Raw genomic sequence first — 26,606 nt, 5'->3', positions numbered from 1 at the left:
AGCCTACAAAAAGGGGGAATCTGATCTACCATGTTGGTGGATTCCAATGGATTTGGAGGCCTATGCTCCTGTTGAGGGCCTTTATTCTTTTGCCATCTATCATTTCGCCTAGGTTGGAATCTTTGCACTTGTGATCTCTCCATGGCCACCAACCTATTTTGCATGGCTTGCATTTCTTTAATGTGATTTGCTTCCATGCCCTTGATGAGTTGAGTTAATTCTTTAATAGGATCATGTGTAGTCTCTTCCTTGGCCTTGCCTTTGGAATCATTTGATTTTGATGGCCCTCTATTGAAACCAAGAATTTCAGATTTTCCTCATTGCTTTCTAGCCCTTTCGATCTTCAAGGCTTCAGATTGAGCTACCCTTAGATTCGTAGGCTCCTTCCTCCTCAACTCATAGGCAGTGTCAACCCCAAAAGCATCTAGATATGAGCATAAAAGAAATTCATCAGGAGGTTTAACAGTAGCAGACATGCTTTTTACTAATTCATTGAATCTCTTGTTAAACTCGTCCATGGTCTCATTCTCATTTTTCTTCATGTTGCCAATGCCATTGATCAAATGCCTATTTTCCTTCTTCTTTCCAAACTTATCTAAAAATGCAGTCAGAATGGCTTGTAAAGAGTTATATGAGTTAGCAGGTTGCTCAGTGAACCAATCAAGAGCATCTTGTTCTAAGGATAAAACAAAAATCCTCATCTTCACATCTTGATAATTAACAGTGTTACACCATTTAAAGATACAAACATTAAAGTTTTTCACATGTGATGTAGCACTAATGGCATTGTTACCTTGAAAGGAAGGAAACTTTTCAATAGCCTTGTCAGGGATATTGTGAGGATAGCCATTTATGTTAGTGAAGTCACAAGGAGCAAAAAGATCATTCATGATGCTAGGCTCTACTTGTTCTTGAAAAAGCAAATGAATATCAGAAATAACCTCTTGCCCAAGACTAGCAAAAGCTCTACTATGAGAAAGTCTATTCAACCTCTCTCTAAAAACCCTTTCAGGATCAGAAGAGGGGCTAACTAGACCACTTGAATTTCTCCTAGTAGAGACTCTTGCAAAATTTGGATTGAGTGGAGTCGCCACTTGAGCAAGAATCTAAATCTAAAGTTCAAAAATGCTAAAACCAAAAGGTTAGTCGATTTTCCAGGTACAAGAAAGCTTGTCCCCGGCAGCGGCGCCAAAGATGTTGACCCTGCCGCCTACACCTACCTACAATTGGAGCAATTTATTGACATTGTCTATTTGAAACTGTTTTGATTTATAAAGTTGATTATCTCAAAAGCATTTTGTATCTTACATATCTTGTGCTAATAATTCTTATTTACATTTCAGGGTGACTTTGTTTTCTCTTTTGAGAGCATTGCATTTTACTTTGAGCAAATATATCTTTAAATTGTTGAGTAAATTCCTTATAAGGCACCAGTTTTATGGTTTTTAATCATATTAATGATTGGCATTGTTATTTCAAGTTGCTCACTTCACATTTGCTCATAAATCCTTAAAAGTAATCCATTTTCACTATAACACTCTCATAGAAACTCACATCTTTTAACTTAACTTTTCATTAGGGACCACCCCCCTTAGCTAACCTAGGATATAGCTCAAACGGAGAGAGTCAGGATTAGTGTGACAAGCCCTTCTCTGAGTTCCCTGCCACCAACCACACCTTGTGGGGTTGAAGGCTTTTCTCACTGACTTGTAGGTAGGTGTAGGTGGCAGGGTCAACAATATCCACAAGCAGGGCTTGTTGGGAATATCGCTCCCCGTTTGGCCAACGGGTTGAGAGTATACTTGGGGTGTACAACCCAAGTCAATTATGATGCAGGTGTTTTACCACATGACTTATTAGAGTCATCAATGAGAAGATCAGCAACAATAGGATTGGTTTGAGATTTTCTCCCCTATACGGTTTTGGGTTGAGAATGAGCTCCGCGATGTGATTCCAAGGTTGAGATGTGCTCCCTTGGGTGTTTGGATATCCTATTGCTCAATATGGGGTCATAGTAGTAGCTCCCCCATGAGATTCCAGGTTGAGATATGCTCCCCGAAGTGGTTCCAGGTTGAGACATGCTCTCTGATGATGATACAATCACAGATTTAGCTCCCCGTCGATATCCCTGGGTAGTAGCCCACTGGTAGAGATTCTGGATAGTAGCCCGATGGACAAAGGGTGGTAGATTGAGCTCCCCTCCGATGTCAAAATTATTCTCCTTTTAGATTCAAGAATGTTCAACACATGAGCAAGAACAATCAAGAGATAAACAAGAATAAGCAAGAGATGAATCGAGATTATCAGTGATCATACGAGATGATGAGATACTTGAGTCTGGATAGAATATGATGCCAGTATGACATGTTGATCGATGGTCAGATATTGGCAGGTGGAATTATTAAAATTGGCAACTAGAGCCAAACTCCATGTGGGTCATCTTATTAATGGAAGCTGATATTTTTCATGGATCCCTCTCATCGAGAGGTGTAGGATTGATCTAAAGATCATCCGATTCCAATAAGTATTCATGGAGATATGAATTTATTTGTGTTATGGGGCAATTCATCAAGGTCGGCCAGCAACCAAATAAACCCCACCTATGCTCAATGTTTTAGTATAAATAGAGGTGGCCTTCAAGTCATTTCAACACACTTGGGATCTCTTTCTATCTACATGTCTTTGGATTTTAGTAGGAGGAGAGATCCTAAGGGATAACGTTGCCCTAATCCAGAGGGCAAAAGCTGGAATTGCCGGGAACTGCCGGAACAGCCAGGAACGTTGACGCAGAGGGCAGAAGCCAGAACAGCTAGGAACGCTGACACAGAGGGCAGAAGCTGGAACTGCCGGAACTGTCGAGAACTGTTGGGAACTGCCGGAACTGCCGGGAACTGCCGGGAAAGCTGACACAGAGGGCAAAAGCCGGAACTGCCAGGAATAGCCGGAAATGTTGGAACTGCCAGGAACAGCCGGAACTGTCAAGAACAGTGGAAATTGTCGAAACTGCCAGAACTGTCGAGAACAGTCGAAACTGCCAAAACTGCCAAAACTGTCGGGAACTGTCGAAATTGTCAGAACTGCTAGAACTGTCGGAACTGTCGGGAACAGCCGGAACTGCCAGAACTGCCGGAACTGCCGGGAACTGTCAGAAATGTCGGGAACAACCGAAACTGCCGGAATTACAGGAACAACCGGAACATCTGTGTCCGAAGGAGAGCAACATGCAAGGGACAACTAACATTGGGATAGTGGTATGGTACTTAGCAGCAAGTACACCAATCATGCAAGGGACAGCTAGCATGCAACAACAAGCATGCTAAGGACAACAAGCATGCTAGGGACAACAAGCAAGCAAGGTGCAACCTACACATTGGTCGTTATGGCAACATGGTGCAGCAATGGCACATAATGCAGTATAGTGATAGGTACAGTCATGATTAATGAAGGATGATGAGATGCAACATAGTGATGATGGGTGCAGCATGGTGCAGCGCGGTGAGGTGCAGCATGACGACGAAATGCAGCACAACGATAGGTGGAATCACCTTGGAGAATCAGTTGAAGCAATATGTCTTCAACTGATCTCATGTATCATCTTCTTAGAGATGATCTATGCTCTTATCTAGAGAAGTCAAAGTGTTGAATTTTGTTGTAAATGTACTATCTCTCTCTCTTTGTTGAACTATTGAAGAACATATATGAAGAATTGATCAAGGGTTTCCCCACATTGGCGTTTGTCCCTGGCTAGTGCCGCATCTTGTGTCCTCTTGTCTTGGCTTGTCTTCTGCGATTTATGTTTATGTTCTATCTGCAATTTACTTTAATGCTGATGTGATTGCTAATCTGGAAAAGATATTGAACTTACTGTGAAAATTGAAAATAAATTTCTCTAAGCATAGAACATACCTAAAATTAACATGGTATCGAAGTTGAGGTGAAGACATTGCCCAAGCAATAGTGAAAGAGCAATCACCGAAGACAGTTGGGAAAGGACAAAAGGATCAAAGGATTCCTAATCCCTCTTCAAATTCACCAAGGTTGAAGTCGAAGCAGAGAATATTATCAGAATGGCGCAGCAAAAGTTTCTGATGACCTACCTTAAGATCACTTCAATGGGAAGCTCGGATCTAAGGGTGGAAAGAAAGGCAGATGCCTTGGTTGTAATAAGTTTGGCCATTATGCGAAGAAGTGTCTGAGGTAGGGACACATCACTTGATGATGATAACAATCATTCCAGGGACATTTTCAATGATCAAAGGAATGATAGGTGATGTAGGTCATCAAGGAAACGGCCAACTCTTCAAAGAAAGCAAGGAACCCCAAGTATGAAGAATCAAATGTTGTTTCTGATAAGATAAAAAAGCGTTATCTTGTATTGGCCCTCTCCTTTAGATTCTTTGGGAATTTGGCTTATTGATCATAGTGCTTCAAGGCACCTCATCGGATAGAAGGGTGCTCTCTCGAATTTGGTAGAGACGGAAACAACCGTGGGATTATACTTGGAGTCGATGCCACCTATCCCAGAAAGGGTGTAGGGAATGTTACCCCTCAATTGAATGAGGATAACTCTATTCATTTACAAGAATCTCTTTTATGTACCTAATCGCAAGAAGAACCTGGTGTCCATCTCAGAAATGGAAGTCAAAGGTTTTAGGGTGGCATTCATCGATGGAAAGGTACGTGTTAAAAAATAGAATTTTCAAAGATGCTTTTTCTCATGGGTTCAGGGTTGGCAATTTGTATCAAGTTGTAGGGTGGTCCATTGGGGATCATGTCAATTGACATATCACATCTATAACACCGAAGGTCTACCTATGGGGCCCTACCCAATGTGAGTCAGATGGTGATAGGGATGCCTGAATTCAAGAAGAGCATGAAGGTGCATTTCTGAGATGTATCAAAGGAAAATCTTATAAGGGGACCATTCCCCTCATACAGCAGGTCCACAGGTTTGGAATAACCCGAGGAGTTTGAGATTCATGATCGGGAATCTCATTTATACAGGTGGAAGAAAGCCCTCTATGGCTTGAAGCAAAACACCTCGGGCGTAGTATGAGAGGATTGATAGTTGTCTGATGAAGCTAAGATTCACTAGGAGTAAAATTGATCCAAACCATTACCCAAAGGTTGTGGATGATAGACCTCTCATACCGGCACCTTATGAGGATGACCTATTTCTGACAAGTGCAGACCCTCTCATTTGCAGAAGTAAGAGGGAGTTGGATTCCGAATGTGGAATGATAAACTGCAAGCCTGTGACTACCTCAAGGATCTTAACTTTCAGAAGTTATATGGTAGTGATGTCGGATCAGATTTTGGAAATGCCTCTGAGTTTCATAAACTCATTCGCGTTGATGTTCTTGGTGAACTTCCATCTGGACATATGTTTTGCAGTTAGCATGGTGAGCTCATATTTGGTTGAGCCTCACTGGATTGGTGCCAAGAATCTTCTGAGATATCTTCGAGGCACAATCTCTCATGGATTGAGATACACTGTCGGAAATATGAAACTGCATGATCATTCGAATGCTGACTGGGCAGGCAGTGTGGAGGATCACTAGAGCACTTCTCATTGTTGGTTCTCTTTGGATTCCGCTTCGATATCATGGATGAGCAGGAAGCAGAAGTTGGTTGCTATAAGCACCGCCAAGACCGAATACATAGCTACGAGTATGATCTCGTGTGAAGCTGCATGGTTACAGAAGCTCTTAAGTGAGATGTTTGTACACATGATGAATACCAATGTGATTCTCTGTGACAACCAGAGGGGGGATTCGATTATTGAGGAATCCCGTATTCGATGATTGCTCCAGCGGATAGACATCAGATACTACCTTATCTAGAATATGGTAAGTCGATGAGCGAGGAGGCTCCATTGCATTGAGACTAATGTACAGGTCGTAGACATTTTGTCAAAGCCCAGGGGAAAGGTCAAATCTGTGACTTTCCCAAATGACTTGGAGTCGTTGAGAGACCTTCTTATAAGGGTCTTGCATGAGCTCTGGGAGCTCTGGGGGGCTTGGGTTACTTACTGGAGCAACATACGACCACAGGGCGACTCACCCTCCCCTGGTGGTGTGCTAATATCTATGTATAGGATGATAGCTTCAACCTTCCCCTATGATACCCCATGGCGACTGTGGAACAGGATGATTAGTTCTCCTGTGGCAACTGTGGAATAGGATGATTAGTTCTCCTGTGGGTTGAGATGATTAGTTCTCCCGTGGCAACTGTGAAACAGAATGATTAGTTCTCCTGTGAGCCGGGATGATTAGTTCTCCCGTGGCAACCGTGGAACAGGTTGATTAGTTCTCCTGTGGGCCGGGATGATTAGTTCTCTCGTGGAAACTTTGAAACAAGATGATTAGTTCTCCTATGGGCTGGGATGATTAGTTCTCCTGTGCCAACTGTGGAACAGGATGATTATTTTCATGTGGGTCGGGATGATTAGTTCTCCCGTGGCAACTGTGGAACAGGATGATTAGTTCCCCTATGGGCCAAGATGATTAGTTCTCCCATGGCAACTGTGAAACAGGATGATTAGTTCTCCTATGGGTCGGGATGATTAGTTCTCCCATGGCGACTGTGGGGCAAGATGATTCGTTCTCCTGTGGACAGGATGATTAGTTCTCTTGCCGAGGCATCCTACCCATGCAGTTTGGGACTCATAGGAAGTACCTCTCATCTGATCAATGAGCAGAGAAATGGGGTTAGGGACCATAATAGTACTATCGATGGATGCATCGATGTATCTACCGTACTCCCTATGCTAGTATGACCTCCATTGATCTGGGATCAATATGAGTGGTTTGAGACAGTCTCTTGTGATATTGATCTGGGATCAATATGAGTGGTTTGAGACACTCTCTTGTGATATTGATCTGGGATCAATAAAACTGACTTCGGGCCAGTAAGAGTGATGTGACACACTCTCTTTAGATGAAACTGACTTTAGGTCAGTAGAGAATGGTATGATACATTCTCGATCAATTCTTCTTCTTCATGGTTCAGTAGAGCAGAGCTCAGCAAGGCACTGATGGCAGAGATAGTATAGTCGGACACATGGATCAGCGGATGGAGTTCTCCCTAGTTGAGAGGGAGTGTTAAAATTGGCAACTAGGGCCAAACTCAATGTGGGTCATCTTATTAATGGAAGTTGATACTTTTCTTGGATCCCTCTCATCAAGAGGTGTAGGATTGATCTAAAGATCATCCGATTCCGATAAGTATTCATGGAGATATGAATTTATTTGTGTTATGGGACAATTCGTCAAGGTCGGCCAGCAACCAAATAAATCCCACTTGTGCTCAACGTTTTAGTATAAATAGAGGTGGCCTTCAAGTCATTTCAAAACACTTGGGATCTCTTCCTCTCTACTTGTCTTTGGGTTTTAGTAGGAGGAGAGATCCTAAGCAGTGTTGCACGAAGCGGGAGCGAAGCGGAAGCGCGAAGCGCGGAAGCGTCATTTTCCAAAAATCTAGGGAGCGAAGCGTCCGCGGAAGCGTCTGCTATATATATATTTTTATATATTTTTTTGCATTTATACTCAAAACAAACATCCCAAATACCAAATTAATTGTAGAAGACATGAAAACATGCATATTTTTGCATAAATCAAGATAGATATGGCATCCATGATTCCATTGTAGTTACTAGTATGTACAACAATCATCTATATTCTAGCTATTACAAACATACATCAAATTTTTAAGCATATTATAAAACATAAAACATTTAAGCATATTATGATTTATCTAGCAAGTGAGCAACTGTCAACATTTGTCATGTCCAAAATTCAAATAATAATGTTTACAAAATATGTCACTTGGTCACCGCCAAGCCAAAAAGGTTCAAAATTCAAATTCACAAGTCTACAAGTCTAATGAGTAATCTATAGACTATGACAAAAAGAAGTAGATTGTGAATATATCTACTAATCTCTCCTCCTTCCACCACGAATAGAACGTGATGGCGTGCCTCCACGTGGTGGCAATGAAGAAGATGGTCCCTGTGTAAGTCGTGGCACTGGAACTGATGAAGAAGAACCCCCTGCTGTTGGTGTTGAACCATGGAACCTAGGACCAGATGGGGGTGGGGGTGGTGGCATATCAACACGGTCATCATCATCCTAGAATCGCTCAAAAAATTCATGCAAAAAAAAAAACACTAGTTAACAAAAAAATTAAAAACATGAATTAGAGAAATGCTTTATAAGGGAAAATTGGAAAATTCATACGGTATACCATAATGGACATACCAGGAGAGCATCCTCTAATTGCTCTAGTTGCAACACTCCATCCTCCAAATTGGGCTCCTCTGGATGCTTGTCCCAAATCAACAAGTCTTTATTAGACTTTGCATCTTCACAGTAATGGGACAACAATCGCAAGTTGTAATGAACATAAACCAAGCTCTCTGCCCGGTCTAAACTCAACCTGTTCCTTTTAACACTGTGGATGAAAGAATAAGAGCTCCAACACCTCTCTGCAGAAGAAGTGTTTACCACCTGTGATAGCACCCGCAATGCCAAACTCTGTAGAACTGGAGTAGGCCCTCCATGCATGTTCCACCACTCAAGAGCAGAAAAATGCTCTCGATCTTCAATTGAATGCATGCTCCCAAATGGACCAGTGTTGAGCGTATAGTTGCTCAGCTGTCTCCGTACCAATGCAGCCTCCTCATTATCAGGGATTAATCTACTCAATGCAGCCATATATTTTTCGTGAACCTCTTTATCTTGGTGTGGTTTTTTCCTGCTTCCCCCCCCAGGTGCTGGTTTTGAAAGCCATGATGGATGATAGTACCTAGGTGTCAAAACATATGCTAATGCATGCAATGGAACATTTAGCATATCCCATCGCTTTTCCACCTCTTCACGAATATAATTGTACAAGGTGGTATCTCTAGGCTCAACAATGTCTTTAATCTGCCCCAACATGCTATCCATTTGCTCATACACCTCCCCAATTACTGGTCGATCTGAATCTGCAAACTTGATCATGTAATAAATTGGTTTGGTGAATTGCAAAACATATTTAACCTGTGACCAAAAGTAAGTGTCAAGAACAGTGTCCTTGACTACATCTGCAGTAGCACCATCTGTACACTGGTTAATTTCATCCCATGTTTCAGCACACACCAGATTAGTTAAAGCTTGTCTCACCCTCACTAGCCGCCTAAAGGTGAGGTAATAACTAGCAAATCTTGTCTTTGCAATTTTAAGCAATTGCAACTTGGAGTAAGTGCCATAGAAGTAGTTTACCCTTGTATGCCCTGTGATGAATTTAATGAGCTGCTTCCCTTTCCTGTAAACCTCAGCAATCCACCCACATTCTTTGTGTTTCACAATATCATGCATCAAAAGGTTCAATGTGTGAACCAGGCACCCAGACCAAAAGATGTGTGGATGAGTACGCTCAATAATTTTTCCTGCTGCCTTACAATTTGCTGCATTATCTGTGATCACTTGAACCACATTATTCGGACCAACATCTTTGATTGATTTCAATAGGAGATCTGCAATGTTTTGTGCAGTTGCACTGATGGAGGAGGAGTCATGACATGCAATAAATACTGCACCCTTAGAAGAAACACCAAGAACATTTATCAAATGTTGGTTTCTAATATTTGTCCACCCATCTGATACAATGGATACCCCATAATCCACCCACTCATGTGTAAAACGTGTCAAAGCTCTTTGAACCTTAGCTTTTTCTCTTTCTAATAACATTGTTCTAGCTTTCTCATAGTTGGGGGCCTTGTATCCTTTTGGGGCTTCATTGATGGCCTTTACCATGTCATGCCAATAGGGAGAGCGAAGCACATTGAATGGTACACCGCAAGCACAAAGAAAACGGACTACCTTTCCATCCACATCATCCCTCCCAGCAACATTAAGGAAATCCCCTATTGTTTTTCTACCTCCAGAGGTTGCAGAAGTACCATAAGGAGATGGGCAACTACCAAATTTAGAGGTTGCACTTGATTCTGAATGAGTTTTTTGTTTCTTGTTTTTTTGTTGTGCAGCCATCTCTATTTTGATGTATTTTTGTCTTTGTTCACTTGAAATTTTTGTGCAAATGGCTACCCCCACAGAACCCTTTTTTTCATCACTCTCTAGCACCCCACAAAGATGCCTCCTCAGACGGGTATATGAACCCGTATATGGTTTTCCTCCATGACAATCATGAGGGCACATCCATTTGTAAGATCCACCACCCTTTCCCCCTTCAAGTTTGGTCACAAAGGTCCACAAGGGATTTGATGTACCTTTCCCATCTTGTGCTTCAGTGTCCTCTTCAAGTTCATCCCCTTCCTCTTCAAACCCTTCCTCCTCATCATACATTGGGTCACTACTATTAGGAGTCCCAAGTTCATCCCCTTCCTCTTCCCCTCTATTCCTCACCCTTGCCATCATTAAAACCAAGAGTGGAATGATACATAGAAGCCAAAAGAACACCATCTTGGAATATGGATATAGGTGGTGGACAACCTGTAAATAAAGGAGCAAGTAGAAACAATGGGAAAGAGTAGGAGAGGGAGGAGAAAAATACAATTTTTTTTTCAAAAAAACAAGGGAGTTTGGGGTTTGAACTTACCTCTTTAGCTCTTGTAGATGAAGTCCTCCAAGCTCTTGCTCCAAGCTCCTCCTCCTTCTCCTAGCTCCTCCTTCTTCACTCCTCCAAGCTCTCCTCTCTTCTCCTCTCTTCTCCTCTCCTTTCCTCTCTTCTCTTCTCCTCTCCTCTCTTCTCTTCTCCAACTCTCATAAACTCAAAGTGAGAAAATGAGAAGAGAATGGGGGCTTTATTCTTTTCTAAACTCACCCTAAAGTGACCCTAACCCACCCCTAACCCACCCCCTCATGCTTAGTTAAGTTAGATATTAAATGAAATTAAAAAAAAAAATTGAACTGCGCGGGTTGCGTTCGGGTTGCGCCCGGGTGGCGTGCGGGTGGCGTGCGCTTCCGGGCAGGTTGCGTGGCGCCACCCCATGCCCGAACCGCATGCCGAAGCGCGATTCCGGGGTGGCGCAACCTGTTTTGGCAGGAATCGTTAAAAAAAATCGGAACCTCGCAACCTTGAAAACGGAACCGCGATTCCTCTGTGGATTCCGGAACGCAACCGCTCGGGGCGCGGTTCCGGGTTTGGATCCTCCGGGGGGGGGGCGATTCCGGTAACATTGATCCTAAGGGATAACGCTGCCCTAATCCAGAGGGCAGAAGTCAGAACTGCTGGGAACTACTGGAACAGTCAGGAAAGCTGACGCAGAGGGCAGAAGCCGAAACAACCGGAACTGTTGGGAACTGTCGGAACTGTCGGAACAGTGGGAATTGCCTGAACTGCCGGGAACTGCCAGAATATCCGAGAAACCTGACACAGAGGGCAGAAGTCGGAACTGTCGAGAATAGCCGGAACTGTCGGGAACAGCCAGAACTGTTGGGAACAGCCGAAACCGCCAGAACTGCTGGGAACTGTCGGAATTGCCAGAACTGCCAGAACTACCGGAACTGTCGGGAACTGTCGGGAACAGCCGGAACTACTGGAACTTTCGGAATTATCGGAACTACTGAGAACTAACAAAACTGTCGGGAACAGACGGAACTGCCAGAACAAACGGAGCATCTGTCTCCGAAGGAGAGCAGCATGCAAGAGACAAGTAACTAACATTGGAACAATTGTATGGTACTTAAATACACCAAGCATACAATGTTACAGCTAGCATGCAAGGGACAGCTAGCACGCAACAACAAGCATGTTAAGGACAACAAGAATGCTAGGGACAACAAGCAAGCAAGGGACAACAAGCAAGTAAGGTGTAGCCTACACATAGGTCATTATGGCAACATGGTGCAGCAATGGTACATAATGCAGTATAGTGATGGGTACAGTCATGATTAATGAAGCGTGATGAGATGCAACATAGTGATGATGGGTGCAACATGGTGTAGCACGGTGAGGTGCAGCATGATGACGAAATGAAACAGAATGATAGGTGAAGGAGTCACCTTGGAAAATCAGTTGAAGCAGCGTGTCTTCCACTGATCTCATGTATCATCTTCTTAGAGATGATCTATGCTCTTATCTAGATAAGTCAAAGTGTTGACTTCTGTTGTAAATGTACTATCTCTCTCTCTCTCTGCTGAACTGTTGAAGAACATATATGAAGAATTGATCAAGGGTTTCCCCACATTGGGGTTTGTCCCTGGCTAACGCCACATCTTGTGTCCTCTCGTCTTGGCTTGTCTTCTGCAATTTATGTTTATGTTCTATCTGCAATTTACTTTGATGCTAATGTGATTTCTAATCTGGAAAAGATATTGAGCTTACTGTGAAAATTGAAATAAATTGCTCTAAGCATAGAACATACCTAAAATTAATAGGAAATATCCCTAGTTGAGAGGGAGTGTTAAAAATATGCAACTGCAGTCAAATTCCAATTTGGACAACTCCCTTGATGGAGATAATGATTTCATTGAATTCCTCTTTTTGAGAGGACCAAAATCGACCTAAAGATCACTCAAATCGGATAAAGGAAAGTGTAATTATGAAACCCACATGTGCATATTTGATAAGGTCGAGCCTAAAGAAAAGTGGACCATCTTGAAAGGCTATAAATACAAGTCCCCTCTACCTCATTTAGACACAACTATGAGACTCTCTTTATCTTGTTTTGACTTGCACAAGTTTGAGGCTCGTCCACAGAGGATCAGGTTCGCTTTACATAACTTGTTTTAAATGTTTTAGAATTTATAGGTTTTTAACATATCTTTGGAAAAGCCATTTTTGTATTGCTTTAAGTTTGTAGGTTTCCCTCAAGCTTTGGAGGGTGCTCCCAAAAACTCTCAAAGATAAGTATCTCATGTCTTTTCAGTTTTGGATTCATGTACTCATTTAGTTTTAATTATATTAAACACTAGTCACCTTTCTCCCTCTATTGTCTTGGTTAGGGAAAACATCTGCAAGAAGGAGGATCTCTCAAGACAAGGTTAGTCAAGAAACAAAGGTATGCTTTGAATACATTGATTGAAATGATTATTCATTTAATGATCTCTTACTAACTTTGTCATGACTAGCTATATTGAATCTTAGTGATTCTTGTTTGGGGTATTCATCTCTTGATAAATCTACCCACCCCACTTATATACTTGATAGACTATGTAGAACCCTAGATAGGTTTTGGAAACCCTAACCAAAGGGTATGCTATTGTGAATATCTAAAATCCTAAAGTTGATTAGGGATATTGTGAAATCCTAGTTAAAGTTTTATTGATGATGTCATGTTTGGGATTTTGGTCAGGAAATCCTAACTTGTTAGGATTAAGTGATAAGGTCTAAAATCCTGGAACCTTTGAAGTTTTGGTAATATAGGGTTTGTTAGGTTTCTACATTGGAACCCTAGCACATTAGGGTTTGGTGGAATATATGTGTCCACATTGGAACCCTAGCTCATTGGGGTTTGGTGGAATGTGTGTTCTACGTTGGAACCCTAGCTCATTAGGGTTTGGTGGAATGTGTGAGCAAGGCCCTTATATTGTCTTAGAATTGATTTACTTGGTTGACTGATCAAACCCTAGTGTAATCAAATTGATTGTGTCTAACTCTTATTTGATATTGTTGTGAAGTTCAGTTTGACTAACACATGATATGAAATATATTTGCATGATGATGAAATCTAGGCATATATAGATATGTCCTTTTGGTTGAAATCATAGGTTGGTCTAGGTCAAAATGTATTTATGTTATTGGACATATGATATGCTTATGTATGGTTATGAATTCCTAGATATGTGTGCTGACCTAAAGTCTTAGGATTTAATGAAAGTCCTTGTCTGAGATTCTAGGAAGATGATATCTAAAAATCTAGGGTGTTATAGCTAAACCCTAGTGAAGTTAAAATTGTCTAGTAAGTATGATATAACAATCCGAAATCTATTAGATTGTTGAAATTGAAAAAAATCTAGGGTTTAGCAGTTAAATCCTAGTAGTGACATTGTCTAGTGTGAAATGTAACAATCTAAGATCTATGTATGTAATGATTGTTGAGATTGTGAAAATGGAATTCTAAGGTTTTTGAAATTAAACCTTAATCAAAATAAAATCTTTGGAATATGATGATTTGAGATTTGTATAAAGATTGAATTCGAGGGTTTTGGAGTTGAACCTTAGTTGTAGTAGAAACCTCTGATGAATGATAATTGAGATTTGTGGAGAAATTGTTGGTTGAGATTGATGATTGCTCGGAAATATAGGGTTTGCAACTAACCCTAGTAGTAGTTGGTCATGTTAGTGACTGATTGATGGTTGATTGAAAATCTAGGAGTTGGAACTAACTCTAGTGGAAGTTGGTCAGGTTAATGACTAAGCTATGTGTTGTCGCACATAATGTCTAGGCACTGCGACAGTGCTCAGATCGGGGGCTGTCACCCTGATCCCCAATCTCTTCGTTTAAGTTGTCTCCCTACAGCAGGCTAAGGGGGGTAGACCCTATGAAAAGGTGGAATGAAGAAGAACTAGTTGGGAACCAGCCATTTCGGGAGACATAATGAAGCGATCAAGTACTTGATTAAGATTTAGCAAGACTTATAGGATTTTATTATATTTTAAACGATTGATACCAGTGTCTTATAGAGTCAACGATCTCGCTAGGGAAATTAAGACCAAGTAATCGATTAGCAACTGCTGCTTAAATGAATGACTATTTTATATGAAATGCAGATCCTAAAATTAATGTGAGATGCAAGAATCTTGGTTAATTTTAGTTAAATGCCTATTTAAATGTGAACCCTTCAATCCTTTCTGTGTTGAGCCTGATTTCATAGTAATTGGCAGAGAGAAGATCAGGAGAAACACACTACGGTGTGATTAACAATACCTCTCTTGAAATTCTAACATACCCGGTGCCTCCGGCACTGCAGAGAACTGTGGCTCTGACGACTGCAAGGTCACCATTTTAAGTACTATTAAAATAGGGTTCTCAAGAAAAGACGAATGGAGATCTATCTGTCTATCGACCAAGCTTATGCTTGGAAGTAAATTTTATCTATACATAGTTAACTTATATGAAAATGCACCGGAAGATGAGACGAAGTTAGACTCGAGAATGGGAAAATACTTATGCTGCAAAAACCCTCAATTACCCAAATGAAATGCTCGCCCTTTTCTTTAGATGAAGACTTAGAAAATAAACTCTTGAAGATACTATAGTTAAAACACCAAATTATTTCAAATCTTCTTGATACAATTGAGCTCAAAGAGAACAAAAACAACTTTGCAATTCGATATCAATGTCAACAGATGCTCAAAAAAAATACTCAGTTTATGAAACAAAGGATATGCATTTTATCACAATTCCATGACAAGGTACTTAAATTTCAGAAATTAATTTTTAGGATAGCAAGAAGAAAAACTTTATGACATCAGCAATATGACAATGAAAACAGTGAGCTATCAATGATATCTTTATGCCAAAAATTTATCGAAATTTTTCCAAACTTGCCCACATGAATTATCAAAAAATTTCAGCCTGTTATGATGTGATTTCCAGAATTATATTAGATCTGATATACTTATTATAGCCAGCAATTAAAACATGAAATAAGCCTAATGATGAATGCCTAACTCAAGAAATTAAGTCCTTAATTAGTGTTCCACGGGGACTCACCCCCCTAGGGGTCTAGTTTCCTCACCCTCCCTGCTCCGGGGACTTAGGGATGAGTAGGAGTCATTTCCCCACACTCCCAAAAATGAGGAAACTCAGGGAGACATGCCAGGGGGTCGTTTCCCTTTCCTGAGGGGGCGTTTCCGAAAAGGGGGATGAGGGGGCTCATGAGGGGACGAGATGGGACAAGGGGACGAGGGGGGACGAAAACACGTTTTAATTTTTAAAACAAAACTAAAATTTAATTAACCTTAAAACTAACGCTCTTAACACGTAGGGTTTCATTGTTTGAAACGCTCTTAACACTAATCTAAACTTATAAAGTTGCAAGCTGAAGCTTGAGACCTCACACGCACAGCTGAACCCTGAGACCTCACACCCTCACATGCTGAGACTAGAGAACTCCGCCTGTCGAGCATCCTACGAGCAACGCTGCAGCAGTTGGTCCACGTCCACGGACCTTTGGCTTTTTCCTCTATCGAGCAACAGTTACCACTGGCCAATCCACCAGCGAGCAACGGATTGCTACAGGTAAGTTCATAACTGTTAGTAATATTTAAATTTTTTTTTTCATTTTTAATTTTTTCTTGAATCTGCACATGTTTCAGTTTTACTAGTTTTTCATTTTTTGTTAATTTTTTTTTTTTAATTTTCTGTATATTTAATTTTTATTAGTATTACGGTTTGCTTCCATCTGAGCAGATCTTCTATCTTGGCAGGAGATGTCTATCTTCTTAATCTTGTTTTGTTCTGATCCTTCCTGAAGTTTCTCCATGCCATGTTTTCACCATCCACTTCCAGGATTAAAAATGTTCTCAGATACCATTATGATCTTTTCTGAAATATGTATCCTCTATTTCAAATAGCTCTCTTTATCTCTGTATTGTAACATCTACCAACACAAGGAACTGAAACATTATCTAACTTACTAACTGGTGTTATTTGAATGCTCAATAAGAAGGTGCATTCTTCAGTTTAAAAGGTTGGTTCCAATAGAAAATGAACAATTACAATCAAATCCAGAAGAATGAATTATAATGATTGTTTAAACTTTATATTGTATATACTATAAACTTTAAAGTTTTTCTTTCCTGACTCCTTACCTCTCTCCTTACCTAACCTGGTTATCTTTCTCCTAGTTTCAATGCTTGTGCACATACAAGCTAAAATTCTTCCTTCCAACAGTAAATGTTTTCCCAACAGTGTCACTGTATTGAGCACTTCCATTACGTTGAATACTTCTGCTGCCATGACATAATTTTTTTTAATATTGATGATGATGATGGTGGTGGTGGTGGTTAACGTCCACTGAGACCAAATTGGTATCGGACCTACAATTTTCTTAGTTTTTAATTATCTGGCTCCTTGTCTTTCTTGGCGAGATTGGTGTTGTAGCTTTCTTTTTTTTCTCTATGATCTTCGAACTTCCTTTATCTTGCATCTCCTTCATCTCTTCTGGTTCTTCGGACATTGGTGTCTTAGTTTCGTGAACTATTGTGTTCGTCCTTTTGAAGATAGTCGGAGAAGAAGTTTGGTCTAGGATATCTGCTTTGCTGTTAAATGAAGATTTATTTTGTGCGGTATTTGACTCCTCATAGTTGTTGATTTGTTGGGCGGGGCTTTCTCTCTGCTTGTCTTGAGAGTTGTTTCTTTCTTGCCCGATTTCTTGTAATTCAGAGTTTTCCCTAGAGTATTCTTCTTTGATGACAGTGTAGTGTTCTTTTTGTGCTCCTTCCCACCATGTAGATTTGTGGTGGTTTTTTCTAGCAGAATTTTTTCTGGGGGGCTTTTGGGCAATTTTTGGCTAAATGGCATGTCTCAAAGATGAATCGACATCTGAAGAGGACACTTTCATAATCGAGTTTTTGGTTCCACACATAGTCTTTACTTGTTAGGTTTATTTTAGCTGGGAATCTGGCGCTGAAGTCCATTTCCACACAAATGCGTGCATAGGTGGCCCTGGCATATTCCTCTGTTTCTGGGCACCTGCAGTAAAATTTCCCAATTGCATTTCCAATGGCTTTTAGCGAGGAGAGATTCCAGAGATGCAAGGGTAGGCTTGGCAATCTCACCCAAACTGGTGCTGAGGTTATGACTGTTGTAGAGGGATCGAATGATGGGTTCCATGGCTTCATGAATAGGCCTGATTTTTCCCAAAACCAAGGGCTGGAATCTAGAATACATTGTCTACTTTCAGGATTTTCAAAATCTACTATAAAGAAACCCCTAGCACAGGGGTAGATATTAATTTCATCAGAAATGACAGGCTTCCATACCTCTGAGATCCAATTGTGGAGAGCTATTAGCCGCGGCCAAAAACCATTGAACCGGCAGATTAGGGCACTTTCGGAAAACTTCAAAGCCTCATCGAGTGAGGCTTGGACCACCTAGACAGTTGGAGCTGGGGCTTCACTGACGATATGGGCAGGAGCTTGCCCTCTAGAAGCGGATGAGCCAACAACTATTTTCGCGAAGCTGAGAGCCATATTTTACTTGCTTGTAGACCCCAGCCACAGAGAAATAAGGCAGAAGATAAGATTAGATCTAGATCTAGCCGCAGAAGATTAGATCTAGAACCTAGCCGCCTAGATCTAGATCTACCCACTAAAGATTAGATCTAGAACGCAAAATGTGCAAACAAACTTATTCACTCAAAATTTCAGATCCCTGTGACTAACCAAATTTCACCTAAACAACGAGTGCGGATCAAAATTATTAAGAACCAGATGCCCACTTGATGGATCGGGGATGCCCACAAGCCGACAACTCTGGAAATCCCCACTATAATTCTCAGAAGCAGGCTGCCAAAGGGACAACGTGCTGTCTCTGAATCACTCTTCGCCAATCCGGCGATCTTTGTGCTCCTCAATAACTTGGCCGTGGCCTGCACAATCAGTACCAGAGCTTTTGTCGTCCGCATAAGTCACTCGGCGGAAAAAGACCGGCTTCTTAAGAAACGGGACATGCTCCCATCTCTTTAATTTTGTTTCTAGCTCCAATTACCAGCGGAAAACCTCCTTATTTCCAATTTTGACTTCTTACGGAACCGGAAAACCTGAACGCAGAGTAATAGTTTGTAAAGAAACAAAGCAAACAGACTTTGACCACTATGATGCACCCACTCGAAATACCCAAGCAGGTCGATGGATCACGCAATCAAGCAAAGTACGCGCGTCGATCACTCACACAAATGGTAGAGAGGATTCGCATTAGCGGAAATAACCTGCATAACCAGTCACTCGTCAGTCATAGATCTCAGCCTGAGGTGCAGAGCCACAAATCCAAACCAACGAAAATATTAATGTATATTAGTAGAGCCGTAGAGCCGCAACTAAGTCAATGGTTGGAGTATTTGAAAATATAAGGAGTTCCAACATCAATGCTTCCTATTCAATCCGCCTCAATTTTCTGTAGATGACTTGTCATTGCCATCGACCACTTCAATTTTTCTGTAGATGATTTCTCATTGTCGCTGACCACAAATGATTTTTCTGTTGTTGTCAAGTATGTTTTCTCTGATAGCACCCATTTCTGTCTGCTAAATTAGTAAATTATCTTGCCTATTGTTGTCAAACAACCCACTGTCATGTTGTTGCTCTCCATTTTTAGTATTTGTTTTGCAACTGTATTCCTCTTGTCATGGAACAAAAAGTAAAAACATAACATTCTCTTGTTTATCATTGATGTAGGTTGCCTGGAAATACCACCTACACATTTATTTTAATTTTTCTCAGACCCAACAAATTTTATTTTGGTAGATGTGTCAGACCTCTTCCAACTTGTTATGCTATAAACCACCACCACTCTGAGAGCCATTTTTTTAACTTGTCAAATAGTATATACTATAACATTGTTCAGTGTTTCAGTTTTTTAGTTTTTGTGGTCTGGTAGGTGTAATTTTTTTTTAATTTGTAATGGCAGAGGAGTTCTGCTTAACCAATATTTTACTATTTTTATTATTTTATTTCTTCAGTTGGATTTATTGCTTCAAGTTTGTCAAACTTGTCAGTTGGATGAGTCTAATCATTGATTCATTAATGTATTTGATTTCTGAAAAAAATAAATTACAAACTTCAGTTTCACTGTTTTAAATTTTTTAAGCTGCTATAGCTATAATGTTTCTAATTTTTATTTATTTTCATTACAGGTTGCAACCTACAGGCTGCAACTTACATTTTGATTTGGCATTCAACTTACAACTTACAAAGTTACAACTATGAGTCAGAGTCAAACTTCTTCTGGGAACGGTGAGAACAGTGGCAGTAGCTACAGTGGTAGTGAGCCACATGATGCACAAGAAGAAGTTGAAAGCGGTCACAAGGGGGCAAGATACCAGAATAGGCATGGCGTAGATTCTGGAGGCCCACCAAGAGAGCTGAAAAAAATTGCAAAGGGGACATTTAATCCTCTAAAACCACTTTTAATCTATGCAACTAGACTGTTGAGAAAGAATCCAAAAGTTGGTGGTGGCTCACGTGATTGGGTCTGCAATATTTGTGGGCATCACTTTGTTGGCAGCTATACCAGGGTGAAGCAACACATTTTGGCTATTACAGGTAAAGGAGTCAATATGTGTCCCTCAAAGAACCTGAATTCAGCTCAAAGAGAGCAACTTTGGAGGTTAGAAAGGGCAGCCACTAGAAAAAGATTGTTTTCTAGTAGACATGTTGATCCATCCACAAATATTCCTCCATCCAATGCTTCATCAAAAAAGACAAAGGTTTCCGCTGGGGCATCTCGTTCTTCTGCAATGGGTGGTACTGGTATAGAGTCTAGGATGTACAACATTCTAGATCGAGATGACACAGATGATGCAATTGGCAAAAAAAAATTTTGCCAATGGAATTCCCTTCCATGTTGTTCGTTCTCCTTATTACAAGGAAATGGTCCAAGCAATTGCAAAAATAGGGCCTTCATATGTACCACCCGGAGAACATACACTACGAACAACAATTTTGGATAGACAAGTGTCCAAAATTAATGTGCAGAAAGAGAGAATGAGACAAACATGGTTGAGGTTTGGTTGCTCTATTGTTATGGATGGATGGACTGATATCCGAAAACGCCCACTAATCAACATCATAGTGACATCTTCAGAAGGTACATTCTTTCTTAAATTTTTTGACTGCTCTGCAAAGCGCAAGGATGCATCTTTCCAATTTGAGTTTCTTAGAAAAGTTATAGAGGATGTTGGGCCTGATAGTGTGGTACAGGTTGTGATAGATGCAGTAGCAGTGTGTAGATCAGCTGGGTTATTGATTCAAAACAAGTATCAACACATTTTTTGGACTCCTTGTTGTGTGCATACACTCAATAATGCACTGAAGGACATTGGCAAGATTCAGTGAATATCAGACTTGGTGTCAGCGGCAAGAGATGTGCAGATGTTTATCTGCAACCACCACACCTCCTTGGCTATGTACAGGGCTCACACGAGGAAGGAATTCCTCAAGCCCACTGATACTAAATATGCTAGCTATTTTCTCTTATTGGAGAGGATGATAGAGGTACAAGCACCTCTACAATCCTTGGTTGTGAGTTCAGAGTGGGAAAGGTGGTCAGAATCAAAGGCAGACACTGGGAAGAAGGTCAAGCTTTAGGTGTTGGACAATGATTGGTGGGCAGATTGTTTTTATTTGGTGTCATTCTTGGCCCCTATTGTGGAGGTCATTCGTTACACTGATTCAGATGCTCGTAGTCTTGTAGAAATCTGTGAGACCTTTGATAGCATGTCGGGTTGTGTAAAGGTAGCCATTCAGCAGAGGGAGCCCTCATTAGAGTTCTATACTTCCCAGATTCGACCCATCATTCAGCATAGGTGGGATTGCATGAACACACCTTTGCACATGGCAGCATATGCATTAAACCCAAAATGGTATGTTGAAAGACCTGGGAGGGTGCCTCTTATTGATGATCCAGAGGTAAAGAAAGGCTTCCTAGATGCAATTGCAAAGATATACAGTGAGGAGGAGAGGTCAAAATTTCAAAGACAGTTTGTTCAGTTTGCATCTCTTAGTGGCCCCTTCAACACACGTGTTGCTCGAGCAGATCGCATAGATCTAGCCCAAGATGACCCGATTGGTTGGTGGAAGATGCATGGAGATGATGCTCCAAAGCTCAAATATCTAGCCATGTGTTTGTTGTCTCAGATTGCTAGTTCGTCTGCAGCAAAGAGGAATTGGTCCACATATAGCTTCATCCACTCTATCAAGAGGAACAAGCTTACCTCTAGAAGAGCAGAGAAGTTAGTCGCTATGCACAGTGCCCTAAGTCTTGAGCATAGGAAGACACGACCAGCAACACAATGGGATGTTGATCAAGAGGATGATGCACAAGTAGATATGGAGGAGAGACTTGATGAGAGACAGATGGAGTTGGTTGGTGTGCCACTTAGCATGTTTGAGAATGCTAGTGATTCAAATTCAGATGTTGATATGGTTGATCCTGATTTATTCATGCAGCAGCTGGATGCAGAGACTAGTGGAGCATTACCTTGAAGCTTGAGCATTACCTTGGGGCATTACCTTGAGGAATATTTTGCATTATGCTCGTTTATCTTTTGATATGTTGATGTTCTTATCATTTATGTTATTCTGACTCTATAAAATTTTGACTCTTGATGTATCAGACTTGACTTTAATCTTTTATAATTCTATAAAATTTGGACTCTTGATTTATGATGTATCAGACTTGACTTTTATAATTTTATGTCAATATTGAATATTCACTGTTCAGCATTCAATGTTCATAGTAGGAAGTGGAACATCAATATGGTTTAAACTTTAAACTTTAATCATAATGCATGATGTATGATTATAAATTAGAATTTTAAATTTATATGATATTAGATAATGATATTCATATCAATGATCATGCTTTGCAGCTTTTCAATTCAAACCCAATTGTCATAGTGGACTCAATCAATAAATTATATTTTATATTTATAAGTTTTTAAGACCCTGACGCTCCCCCACGTTTCCTAAAAAATGGTGGAGAGATTTTGCATAGGCCGCTCCCGCGCCCCCTCGCTCTTTCGCCCTCTTGTCCCGGAACCTTGGTGGAACATTGTCCTTAATGTATTAGACAACTTAGGAACTGATTTTAGGCTAACCCACATGAAATATTTGCACTGTTATATTTCAGACTTCAAAAACTTAATTATTAAAAGATAAAGTGACCCAAAATGTAGATCTAGGCCAAATTTTTGATACACATCAAACATAAATGACTTATTAATGTATTTAGCAGTTTTTTAGTTAGTTTCAAACCACTTAGATGTGTTTTTCACCACTATTAAAAATGTATATGACTATTGTAGCAAATAGTGAGGAAAAAGATGGTTTAGAGATCAAACCCTTAGGCCCTAGGCATTGAAGATCACTTGCCCAAGTTGCCAAAAAAATTCAACATCTGAAACACAAATTTTTACCAAATTTTCTGCAAAAAGCCACCAATGATTCAAAAAATCAAATATTCAAATCAGAAATGGAGCAAAGGAATCTAGGGCCAATGAGAGCTAGCACTAGCCGCAATAGAACTAGCATTGGGCTAGGAGAAGGTAGATCTGGGCTTAGGAGCCCCAAAACTTGAAAACCTTGTTCTAAAAAATTATTTTGCTTCAGATCTTTAGATTTATTGCAAAATCTTTAATGGTTGGCCTTGTAAAAATATTTGGGATAAGATATTGCCCTCCATGGCCTAGATCTGTCTCAAAACCCCCAGATCTGCTTGAAAAATCTCAAATCTGAAGATTTACTTGGTTGATTTCTCAGATCTATTCTTGCAAACAATTTTTGAACCCAAATCTTGCCCTCCAAGGTCTAGATCTAGCTCAAATCTGAAGATTTACTCTATTGATTTCTCATATCTATTCCTGCAAACAATCTTTGAGCTAAAATCTTGCCCTCTAGGGTCTAGATCTAGCTCAGATCTGAAGATTTTCTTAGCTGATTTCTCATATCTATTTCTGCAAAAGTGAAAAGAGAAAACCCCAATACCCAATATGTACAAAAATAAAAATAAAAAATCCCAAAACCCAAGTGTTAAAATTCAAAATTATGTTACAAAATTTCAGATCTACACAAGTAAATAACATATCTATACAAATAATTACAGATCTATACAAATATTTTACCAATCTATCATATCTGAAGAGTATGAGTCCAACTCCACTCCCAGATCTGATAATCTAAGGCTCTTAATAGCCAGATCTATCAAAATTTCCACAAAATAGTTAAAAGATTTTGAAACTTTAGAGAAGTACTAGCCCAAAAACACCCTGCAAAAAAAATATTATCGTTAGATAAATCTTGAGGCTTATATGAAGTAGGCTCTTCAGAAAATATGTGTTGAGAGTTGGCTGGTCCAACCGAGAACTATTCCCAAACGCTTAATGAGAACCTATGCAAACACTAGATCAACCATCAAATCAAGTAGAGAAATAGAACAACAATAAAATTCTAAAGAAATAGAGATACCTGCTACTTCAATAAAAATTAAAAATGTTACCCTAGATCCAACAAACTGAATAAGATACCTGTATTCAGATTATTCTAAGAGAGCTATTGATTGATAGTTTTCACATAATATTAAGCAGAAATTAAAACAATGTTACCATAAATTCATGAAGAGGAACACTACAACACGTTGAAACCCCAAAGACTTTGCATTAATTCAAAAAAGTATACAAGAGAACTTGAGAGCTTAGTACATGATCCAGAGATCGGATAAATCTGACTGACAAAATGACCTCCTATTTAAAGACAAATCCTCCAACGGCTAGTTTGAGTGATCCTCGTCAAAGCAATCTCGAGCATTGATGAGGATTAAAATTTCTTTTAATCTCAGCCGTTAAAATTTTAATATATTGTACCCGTATGCGGGTGTTTACATTTGCAATCAATGATCATGCCTACCACGCAGACACCTGGCCTGACGGATGGCAGGCGGGAGATCAACCGGGTATGCGTCATCGGAGGTTGTTTAAGGTTTAAGGCATGCGAATTAAAGCCTGTTCAGTCTCGAAGTAAGCTGAATTTCAATGCGCGCATGGCTCCTCTGTCCTTGATTCGGCTCATCAACATGGATCGCCTAAATTCCTCTGCTGCAGTAAATGCCTTTGCTCTATATGAAGCTATGCCGCTTCAGTTTCCTTATCTGGTCTTTCCTGTCGTTTTAGTGGTTCGGCTCCGGAATTGTCTGGACACCAGTAGCATTCCAGCCATTTCGGGTTTCCTCTGTCTCAGTCGATTTCTCAGGTTTTTTGGCTCTGTTGCAATGCCTCGCAGTCGAGGTATTCCGCGTCGGGGGGGTCGGTCTGGTATCAGAGCTAGCCCCTCTCAATCTGAGCCCCAGCAGATTGCCCCAATTGCCTTGGTCCCCCCCTCATCTCCGTTGTCAGACCAAGAGAGATTCATCCCAAATAACTCTTACCAGACCTCCAGATTTGTATTCCAAAGTCGGCTCAACAGGCCGACGGTGACAGTGAATTTTACAGTTTTTGTTTCAGAGGAGGAGAGCAACCAGCTCAGCTCGACCCCTCCGGCTTCCTCAAATTCTCAGGATGACAGCATTTTACTTGGGGATATGACTGGGTTGGTGTTTCATGTTGACCGCATGAATGAGGACGCCCCTGCCCAGGAGGGGTCTCAGCAACCAGCTCCAGCCAAGGAAGATGAAAATGTTTGCGAGCCATCTCAACGACCAACTGGCTGTTTACATTTGGTCACTGATTCTGGTGGAGCGCCGCTTCTGGACGAAGATGGGTTCGTTACTTGGGTCGCCTCTCCAAGCCAGGCGAAGGAGGATATGCAAGCTTCTCCAAGTCAGGCGGACTGAATTCCACTGGGTGCACATGCTATGCTTTTTTGATTCTGTGTCTTCGATTTTACAGCTAAATTCTCTTGTCTGTTTTAGTCTCATGCTTCAGATAGCAATTTCAGCCAACTCAGACTTCAATTTTTGTTTTAAAGTCAGATATGCTAGGTGCTACTGTGTTTTTGAGGTCACTGAAGGGTATGATAACTGTAGTCCAGGTAATTTTTGTCAATATGTCAGGGACTGAAATCAAATTTTTGAGGTCTGCATTGTAAATCCGATTGACAGGTTAAACTGTATTGTCCCTGATTTTTTGGATGAGGAATGGCCTCGGCCTCCTCTAAGGCTCTGACCTCATTGTACATATTTTTTCACTTTTTTAATAGAATAGTATTTACCAATGTTACCAGACTCGGAATCGGCAATAAATCGGCAAGGCAAAAGAGCGAAGAGTTTTAATCGGATCGGGAAAAATCGGCAAAAAATCGTTGAATTCATTAAATAAAAATATACACATATATTGAATTAAAAAAACCGTTTTTCATTAATATTGGTTAAAGGCATGTCCACCAGGATTCGTTACGTTTTTCATTACGTTTACCTAAGTTACCAAGATTTGGATCCGGATATGGATACGGATTCGGATTCGGATACGGATTCACCAGTTTTTTTAAAAGCGAGGATCCAGATACGGCAAATACAAACAATGTAAAATATTTTATAATTTTTTAAAATTAAATTTATATGAAAATAAAAAATAAAATAAAAACGTATATTACTTTTTAAATATATAGTTTTTATATATAATATTTATAGAAATATTTGTTAGATAAATAATAGCATAATTAATATATTATTGATAAATATTAATTAAATTTATATAAAATAAAAAATTATATTTAAAATTTAAAATATAGAACTTCTATATGATACTTTTAAAATAATTATTAATTTAATAATATTAAAATTAATGTATCATAATATTCAAACATTAAGTACTATTATTATATTTGAAATAAATTACTATTATTTTATTTAAAATAAATGACCATTAAAGTTACTTTATATTTAAATTAAATGACCATTAACCATTATTATATTTAAATTAAATAATCATTAAAATTACTTTATA

The 26,606-nt window shown here is 40.0% G+C and overlaps 2 protein-coding genes across 3 annotated transcripts in view; both read right to left on the bottom strand.

Annotated features, from left to right (window-relative positions):
* Nucleotides 1-26,606, bottom strand: part of FHY1 (Haloacid dehalogenase-like hydrolase (HAD) superfamily protein) — a 389,630-nt gene that overhangs the window by 32,446 nt on the left and 330,578 nt on the right. The gene's annotated exons all lie outside the window — the stretch shown is intronic.
* Nucleotides 7,561-10,850, bottom strand: LOC149208303 (uncharacterized). Its single transcript, XM_089394047.1, has 2 exons — nucleotides 8,259-10,850; nucleotides 7,561-8,129 (listed from the first exon to the last, which is right to left on the bottom strand). The coding sequence occupies exons 1-2, from the start codon at nucleotides 10,461-10,463 to the stop codon at nucleotides 7,935-7,937; spliced, it is 2,400 nt and encodes a 799-aa protein (XP_089250173.1). The 5' UTR covers nucleotides 10,464-10,850; the 3' UTR covers nucleotides 7,561-7,934.

Source organism: Pinus tabuliformis, chromosome 1_2, assembly GCF_031772625.1.
Source record: "Pinus tabuliformis cultivar Carrire ecotype Pingquan chromosome 1_2, CPIR1, whole genome shotgun sequence".
NCBI classification, from domain to species: Eukaryota; Viridiplantae; Streptophyta; class Pinopsida; order Pinales; family Pinaceae; genus Pinus; species Pinus tabuliformis.
The sequence above is the reverse complement of the archived record's forward strand: the minus strand, read 5'-3'. Positions and strand labels throughout refer to the sequence as shown.